We start from the raw sequence: 9,727 nt of genomic DNA, 5'->3' as shown, positions 1-9,727 counted from the left end.
CAGCAGCTGCTCAGCTCGGGCTGGACTCGAACCACTGTTGCTCAGAGCTCAAACTCTTGAGCGAGCTCTTAACCAACTGAGCCACTTGGCCAGCCTAGCCTTCCCCTTTTCATATTTGTAATTTCTTTGCCCAACAGTAAGAAACCTAGCTCTCATTAGCTAAAATAAATTTACTTATCTGTTCAAGTCTAACATACAAAAGTAGTTTCAGAATTCTGTTGTGGATAATCACAGGCATTTTCTATTTACCTTCCAGTTTTTAGCCACATTCCTTAGAGTAGCAACTGGCAGGTAAGCAGTGATTTACTATAACTCGCCCATTAGAACTGCTTAAAAATAACACAAATCAACAAAAAATACTATGCAGCTATACAAAGGAATGAACATCTCTAATGCTCTAGGGTATATTGCTAAGTAGGAATAAAAACAGGTATTAGAATATGATATCTTTGGGTTCAAGAAAGAGAAAGTGATATATAATTAACATACAATGTACATATATACTTACAGTATTTCTTTTTGGAAACACAAGCAACAAAGGATAAACCAAGAATTAGTAAAAACGATTACTCACAATACCTGTTATGATGGCTACTGTTAGAAAACAAAAAACAAGTGCTGGCCAGGATATGTACAAATTGGAACCCTTGTGCATTATTGGTCAGAATGTAAAATGGTACAGATGCTATGGAAAACAGTATGGGGGTTCACCAAAAAATTTAAAATAGAATGACTATACAATCCAGCAATCCACTTCTGGGTATACAGCAAAAAAAAATTGAAAGCAGGGTCTCAGAGAGATATTTGTACCCCCACGTTCATAGCAATTTTATTCACAATATCTAAGACGTGGGAGCAATCCTATCCGATGACAAATGAATGAATACAGTAGTATATACACACAATGGAATGTTATTCAGCCTTAAAAAGTAAATTCTACCTCAAAAATCTAAAAACATTTCTCCATCAAGATATATGTGGTCCAATGTTCAATGCAGCTTTATTTACAGTGGCCAAGACATGGAAACAACCCAAGTGTCCTTCGATAGGTGATTGGATCAAGAAGATGTGGTATATAAACACAATGGAATACTATTCTGCCATATGAAAAGATGAAATAGTGCCATTTGCGACAACATGGATGGATCTTGAGATCATTATGCTAAACGAAATAAGTTGGACAAAAAAAGTTGAGAACCATNGCTGCGCCCGAGCTGAGCTGCCAACAGGTGGCAGGATGGCTCAGCTGGTGAGAGCACATGCTCCTAACAACAAGGTTGCCAGTTCAACCTCCACATGGGATGGTGGGCTATGTCCACCCGCAACTAAGACTGAGCACGGCACCTTGAGCCGAGCGGCTGCAAGCTGCCAATGGGAGGCCAGATGGCAACTGGACTTGGAGCTGAACTAGCTGCGCCCTCCACAACTAAGATCAAAGGACAACAACCTGGCTGTTCCCCTTCCCCAATACTGTTCCCCTTCCCCAATTCCCCAACAAAATCTTTAAAAAAAGTGAAAATTAAACATGCTACTGAACAACAAATTGGGTCAACAAAGAGATCAAGAAATACATGAAGACAAATGAAAATGACAATATGACAACCAACATCCATGGGATGCAGCAAAAGCAGTACTAAGAGGGGAGTTTACAACAATACAGGCTTTCCTCAAGAAGAAAGGAAAATCTGAAATAAAAAAATCTAACTTTATACCTGGAGAAACTAGAAGAAATTACAAACAAAGCCCAAAGTCAGTAGAAGGAAGGAAATAATAAAAATCAGGGCAAATATTGGGTTGTCGGAAAAGTCATGACGCATGCTTATGACACATGGCACTAGTTCATTTTTGGAAGTTCTAGAGTCATTTGCATCTATGTTACTGCTATGTCATTTGACAGCTGATAGTTCTAGCTTCATTTGAAAAAAAAATTGAGTTATTTGGTTGAGTTTTGGAGATTTTACAAGTTGAAGATGGAAGACCAAACTGTGCATTTTTGCCATATTTTACTTCCATAAAGGGAAGAATGCGCATCAAGCTTGTGAAAAGTTGCACAAATTTTATAGTGACAATGCTCTACAAGAACGTCAGTGCCAACGATGGTTCACGAAATTCTGTGCAGGTGATTTTGATCTCAACGACGCTCCTCGGTCAGGGAGGCCCACCGAGGTTGATGACGACAAAATAAAGGCATTGATCAAGTCAAACCCATGTTGCACAACATAAGAGATTGCAGAAACATTGAACATCCATCATTCAAGCGTTCACGTCCACCTGAAGAAGCTGGGATACGTAAACAAGCTCAATATTTGGGTTCTGCATGAACTCAAAGAAGTTCATTTGACGGCGCGTATAAACATCTGTAATATGCTCATTAAACATGAGGAAAACGATCTTTTTTGAAGTGACTGATAAATGGTGATGAGAAGTGGATTGTTTACAACAATGTGGTGTGCAAATGGTCTTGGTCCTGATGTGATGATTCACCTCAAACAACATTGAAAGCAGACATTCATCAGAGGAAGGTTATGCTCTCAGTGTGGTGGGATTTTAAAGGTATGGTGTTTTTCAAGTTCCTACCAAGGAACCAAACAACCAATTCAAAGGTGTACTGTTGGCAACTGGACAGTTTGAATGAATCCATCATCCAGAAACATCCAGAGCTTGTTAATTGTAAAGGAGCTGTGTTCCATCACAACAACGCGAGACCACGCACATATCTGATCACCCATCAAAAATTATTGGAGCTTGGATGGGATGTGTTGCCACACCCACCATACTCGCCTGACCTTGCCCTGTCAGACTTCCACTTGTTTCACTCTCTTCAAAACTCCTTGTGTAGTATAACGTTAAATTCAGATGAGGCTGTAAATCAGCACCTTGTTCAGTTTTTCGCAAATAAAGACAGTCCTTCTATGAAAAAGGAATTATGAAGCTCAATGAAAGATGGCAAAAGGTTTTCGAACAAAACGGGCAATGTATCATTAATTGATCTTTGTTCTTTATATAAATAAATGACCTTTGAAAAAACAGACAAAATACGTCATGACTTTTCCGACAACCCAATAAATGAAACAGAGACTAAAAAGACAATAGCAAAAGCGGTTCTTTAAAAAGATAAATGAAATTCACAAACTTTTAACTATGCTCGCTAAGAGAAAAAGAAAGAAGACTCAAATAAATACAATCAGAAAGCAAAGAGAAGTTAACAACAGGACCACAGAAATACAAAAGATAATGAGAAAATATTACAGGAGGCTATATGCTAACAAATTGGAAAATACAGAAGAAACAAAGTTCTTAGAAGCATACAACCTTCCTAGTCTGAATCATGAAGAAACAGAAAATCTGACTAGACCAGTCACTAGTAAGGAAATTGAAACAGTAATAAAAAATCTCCCAAAAATCAAAAGACTAGGCCCAGACGGCCTCACTGGTGAATTCTACCAAACATTCAAAAGAGATTTAATACCTCAGTTTCCTAATTTGTGAATGAAGATAATAATGGCTACATCAAAGGGTTTTTATGAGAAGCAAATGAATTAATACTTGTAAAGTATTTAGTACAAGCTAGGCACGTAATACCATATAAATGTGTGTTAAATAATGTGACATTAAATTTATACATAAAAAATATACAATATTCAAATCCTTAAAAAATAGATTTTATAATTGAAAATAAGTTAATAAGTAAAAAGTTGTTACCTGTTTAGTAGTTTTATGTGTGCCTTGAATTGTCCTCTTTGATTTTCCACCAATTTGACATTTAGGTTTCCCTTTAAAGCAAGAATAAATAGAATATATAGATAATATAAAATCAAACCACACAAATCATTCCAGTCTCCTTCCAGAGACCACAGAACAGTACAATCTATACATGGCCAATATGAACTAAAGATGTAACAAAAAATAAATATCCAAGGTCCCAGAGACTGCTGTAATTGAACAGCTTTCGCAGAACAGGATTAAATCAAGTTCTTAAAGAAGTCAGATATTCTGACAATTTAAAAACAAGGTCAAGTTAGTGATACTTCTCAACTGCTATATACAGGTCTGAAAAATACTTATTTAATTTCAAATTGTATTTCAACATATTAAAAATACATTTTTTAACACATAAAACTCAGTATTTTGTTTTGATTGATTTATCTGATTTATGAAATACACAGTTTCATTTTGAAAAGGGATGTTTCAGTTTTTGTATTTTTGCAGTCAGATATACCTTTCTCATTTTTTTTTTTTTTAGAAAGACACTACCGTTTTATAATCACTCTATGCTTGAGAGCAATTCAAAACCAGAGTTAAATCTACAATGTACATCAAAATAATCTTCCTTTTGGCAAAATAATTTTGGGCAAGGGCTCCGAAGCAGTACAAATGAAGTGTGCCATAACATCTACCCACAATTTATCTGCACACAAGTGGGCCTCTCTTACTGTTGTACTAGGCATGAAGGCAGAGAACTCTACACTCACATACACAGCCCTTCATTCATCCTTTCATTTTAGGGAGCAATGTACCAAAAGGCTTTTTAGAATATCCAGAATAACCAGCTTAGAACAAGTCCCAGATGAAACAGAAATAAAACAAACAACAGATGAAAACTTTTTTAAAAATTGCATCATTATCCTCAAAAATATCTGACTATATATTGTAACAAAAAGAAAACCAAGTTGCTGTATTTTTTTAAAAAGCAAAATAAAGATTTTTTTTCTATAGTGGCAAAGTTGTAACAATATAAAATAATCCTTATAAAAATTTATGAAGTTAACCTTCTTCTGTCATCATTATTATATTCAAAAAGTTTTAATTCTCTGTGCGTATAGTTCTATTATTTTGCAAGAAGCATAAATGAAGCTTTAAAATTATACTAGCCAGTTTTTCATGTACTTGTATGCAAAATCAAGTTATATACAGGTATGTGATTCATTATTGTATTTTCTTTTCTGTTTTTTTTTAATAGAAGCAAGTTAAAATAAAAAAACACCTTCAGGGCTGGCCGAGTGGCGCAATGGTTAAGAACTGGCTTGGGACTCCAGAGGGCCCCGGTTTGGATCCCACATATGAGGGCCAGTGACACTGCCCTCCACAGCTAAGATGCTGAACAACAGCTCAACCTGGAGCTGGGCTGCCATGAGTCGCTGGCGACGGCATAGGCTGCAGCCCCTGTGGCAGTGGGTTGCCAAGGGCTACCGTATGTAGCCAGCAGCCAGCGTGAGCGGCCAGCAGCCGCCATGAGCGGCCGTCCAGAAGCCGGCGACTGATCTGCCTCGCCCGGGAAGAGCGCAATGATGGTGCCAACTTGGGCCAGTGAAACAATGTCCTCCACAACTAGACTGAAGAACAGAACAACAGCAACTTGTCTGTTCCCCTCCCCCCAACTCCCCACCGCTGTTCCCATCTCCCCAATTCCCCAATAAAAATCTTTAAAAAAAAAAACACCTTCAGATTTTATGCTCTGAGTAACCCACAGAAAATGGAAAACAAAATTTCACAGGACATTTATAATACATAGCAACTACAGGCATTTTTAAGTCTTATGCTGTTACTTTTGTAGTAAATAATGTTATACATATTTTTATCAAAGAGATGACTAGTAAGCTCCTTATGAAAAATCTAGGCAGTATAGAGTCACGTTTTTAAAAACAATTTTAATTTTCCCCTGTATTTGATAGTTTTTGTGATACAAAATAACTGCTTTCTAAAAATATCTAGGAAGACTGACAAAGAAAAGCTACTGAGGGAGAAGTGGTCCAAACAAATTTTAAAATACTACACTGCCTCTATAATTCAAACAATGAAAAGACTAGTGAAACAGAATATAAATACATATGGCAATTCAAAGGTGCCATCTCAAAAAACTGGGACAAAGATCGACTTTATAGCAAGTGATGCTGGGGCAATTTATTACCCATATGGAAAAAGATAAAATTAAATCCATACCTCATACTATATGTAAGAATACAGCACAAACAGATCAGGTATAAATATAAAAAGTTAAATAAGAAATAAAATTAAAGTATTTTTTTAAATGTAAACATAAAATAAGAAAAAAACATGGGTGAACTCTTGTACAGCTTGAAACATCCTACTGTGTGTGTAGGGATATTCTCAAAGAATAACACGTCAAAAGGAAACAGGAGCCAGCTTAACAGATGTCCCACTAGGCAAGTCTAGAGCAGTCTAAGCATCAATGTAGAGTGATGGGTTATAACTCATTAAATAAGAAACTATGAGTCCATACAGATTTAAATAAATACATACTATATGTATATAAATACATACAGGAAAAGGGAAACCTTTTGTTTACATTAGAATGCCAACTAATAAATGTAGAAGGAACAAGAGGGTTAGGAAACCACCATTGTGCAACCAACAGAACACACAATAACTTACTCAGTAAGAATTACCAATGGAAACTCTAAGTAGTGAATGGACTATGTCAAGAGAAACAGGGTATTTACCTAGTCTCAAACTCAGTCTTATCACGGATTACTTATTATCAATGAAAAAATTACTTTACAGTGGAGAAACTGGGGAAGTATCACCTTAAACAAGTGATCAAAGTTTACATCACTAGTAACAAGACAAACCTACATCAGTGCCTCCTGCAATGCATGGAAAAGAGCACGATATAACTTCTACAGAATCTCTCCAAAAACACATTAACTGAATCTAAGGATGAAAACATATCATACAAACCCAGTGTTGCAGAACTGTCTAAAGCCCTTGGAAAAGTTCAGAGTGAGGTGTCCTCTGGCACACCCCAACCTTCCTTTTCTGTTCCCATCTATCTTCTCTACCTCAGGACCGAGCGAGTGCTTACACTGCTCCTAGCTATGAAAGTGCAAGAACTAAGGATAAAAGGTATGTTTTTTAGTTCAAAGAATAAGAATCAGACCTCAAGAAATATACTTATCTTTTATTTTCTAAATCATTACATTAAATTGTACCTGATCATGGTAAATATAGTGAATTTTTACAACCTTTTTTTATTTTTATAAGAAGTCAATAAAATAATCTAATCTCCTATAATTAAAAAAACAAAACACTAATCTGCTAGTCATAGTAATATAACAAACCCAAATTCCTCCCTAGGTGAAACAGTAAAATGAATAACACTTTCATGAAACCATCTGTGTATTACATAAAAAGGCAATAAAAATATTACTTCTTGTATATACTAATTTACCCCAGGAGTGCTAACTGAACAGTTTTCAGTCTGTCCATGGTTTAGGACTAAATAAAACCTTCTAATTTACAACGAAATGAAACTTATTTTGAATACATACCATCATCATCTTTGCTTTCTAGTGGAACACTCCAGGCTATTAGATTTCTTGCTGTACGGCCCTCCTCTGCAACTATCCTCCTCACTTTGTCATGACTATTGGAGCGCTGGAATGAAGCCTGTGTACATAAAAGAGAATGTTTATTAATTAGATTAGTCCACATATAAAATACATTTGGCAGATAGATTAATTATTTCTCATATTTCTCAGAATGAAAACACAAGAGTAATTTGGGATTGGAAAGGTGGTTAAACAGAGAAAAGAAAAGTAAGTCTCAGATCTTTCTCAGTTCTAAAAAGAATGAATGTTACAACTTTAAAAATAAAAAAAATTATTTCAAGAATAAATACAATCTCAAGTTTGAAAAGTGTCCTAAGGAGTACACACACTGCTGGGTACCCATTTCAGCAACACCTCGTACATATCATCAGGTCCAAGTATGAAAGAGAGCAGTTTTTACAAACATGCTACATATTCCCCCTGAAAGCTCTCTGCTGCGTAAAATGTTTTTGAGAATCCTATTCTTTCCTTTGAGATAATGCTAAAGTAAAATTCCACTCAGTTGTAAATTTCCACTGTATAATTTTATCTCCAAGTTATTGGAATCTAAATAATAATTCCTGTAACTGACATATTTAAATTGCAAACTGTAAAATTCCTGCACACAATGGGTGTCTGTATACGAGTATGTACATGCATGTGTGCACACATACACGTGCACACGTGTACTTTCTTGCCCACTCTAGCCCTACTCAACTGAAAGCAACACAAGCCTACATACAGGTTCTGCCCCACCAAGACTCTGGACCAGTGGGAGCCAGGCTCAACAACGTAAAGGAAATTATGTCTCCACTGACAAGTGCTCGAGGAGAACAACTTGTGTTTTCAAAAGCCAAGTATCTATGAAAAGAAAGAGGCTGTAAAGCATCCCTATGAGCCGGAGGCTGTGTCCTCCTCACCTAACCCTTCATTCTGTGTGGGCCATCAGCCTCTTTCTGAAAAAAGCTCACCACTGGGCCCAGCCCCAGGTTCCAGTGCAATGAATGGTCATCTCTTCCAGGTCTTGCCAGCCCAGACTGTTAACATTCCTGGAATCCTTGTGCAACAACACGTGTACTGGGCAATTACTATGTGTGACAAATGCACTGTGGCAGCCAATGAGGAAAATACAAAGAAACAGAAGGCATTGTACTTGACCTCAAAGAGTTAACAACCCAAATGAGTGAACCAAACAGAGAGAAAAGCAAAAAAAAATACCGTATTTCCCCACGTATAAGAAGCTCCCATGTATAAGACGCACCTTAATTTTGGGGCCTGAAATTTGAAAAAAGTTACTGAACTCGTTTTACTCATCATAAAAGTCATTCAACTCCTCATCACTGTCAAAACTCCCAACCATTAGCTTGTCCTCATCTGTGTCTGATGACGAGTCACTGTCTTCATATATTGCCTCGTCCTCAGTTCCATCTATGGCATTTGAAATGCCACACTTCTGAAATGACTTGACAACGATCTCAATCTTGATATTATCCCAGGATCTTTTCACCCAGGTACAAACTTCTCCTATAGTTGATTTCTTCACTCTTACTGCTGGTATCCAACTGTCCCCAAAAGACTTCATTCATTGGTTCCATTCGTCTCTCATGGCAGCTTTGAAGGATTTGTTAATGCTGACAGCAAGTGGTTGGAGCTGGGATGTCAAGCCTCCAGGTATGACGGCAAGTTTTATTTTTTGCTCTGCAGCAATCTTCTTTGTGTTTTTTGTTATGTGTGCCCTGAACTGATCAAGCACCAATAGGGCAGGTTTGCTAAGAGCCCACCTAGTTTCCTGCTCCAAACTTTCTCAAACCAGATCTTCATCCCATCCTGATCCATCCAACCCTGTCATAAACGTGGACAATCACTGCTCGAGGAATGTCTTCTTTTGGCATTGTTTTGCATTTGAAAATCAGCATAGGAGGCAGCTTGGTTCCGTCAGCATAACAAGCTAGAATAACTGTATGATGGCTCTTTTCATGTCTACTTGTCTTCACAGTTACAGTTTTCACCCCTTCTTATCAACAGTTCTGTTACTTGGGACATCAAATTGAAGGGGGACTTCATCCATATTTGCAATCTGTCCCAACTGAAACTGATGTGTCTTCTGACACTGAATGACAAAACGATGAAATTCAAGGACATTCTGCTCATAGCTTTCAGGCATCTTTTGGGCAAGTCTGGCGCGTGTACACATGCTTAGTCCATTCCGTGTCATGAACCTGAATCACCAATTGTGTCCTCCTTTGAAATCAGTAACTTCTTTTTCATCAGCCATTCTTCTTGCCTCATGCTGAACCATCTTTGTGGACATAGGAATTCCAGTTTCCCTTTGCTCTTCAATCCATATCTTCAATTCCCTCTCTAAATCTGGCCATTTTGCTGACTTGCCTCTCATGGCC

General features: G+C 37.2%; 1 protein-coding gene across 1 annotated transcript in view; it reads right to left on the bottom strand.

Moving 5' to 3' along the window:
- SCAPER (S-phase cyclin A associated protein in the ER) overlaps positions 1–9,727 on the bottom strand; it is a 233,864-nt gene that overhangs the window by 215,111 nt on the left and 9,026 nt on the right. The window contains exons 3-4 of the mRNA XM_019640002.1: positions 7,290–7,407; positions 3,703–3,773 (exon numbers count right to left, since the gene is read on the bottom strand). Of these exons, the coding sequence (XP_019495547.1) occupies positions 3,703–3,773; positions 7,290–7,407 (189 nt within the window). The remainder of the gene's footprint in view (positions 1–3,702; positions 3,774–7,289; positions 7,408–9,727) is intronic.

The sequence above is a fragment of the Hipposideros armiger genome, unplaced genomic scaffold (assembly GCF_001890085.2).
Source record: "Hipposideros armiger isolate ML-2016 unplaced genomic scaffold, ASM189008v1 scaffold_48, whole genome shotgun sequence".
NCBI lineage: Eukaryota > Metazoa > Chordata > Mammalia > Chiroptera > Hipposideridae > Hipposideros > Hipposideros armiger.
This window is presented reverse-complemented; position numbering and strand designations above follow the sequence as displayed.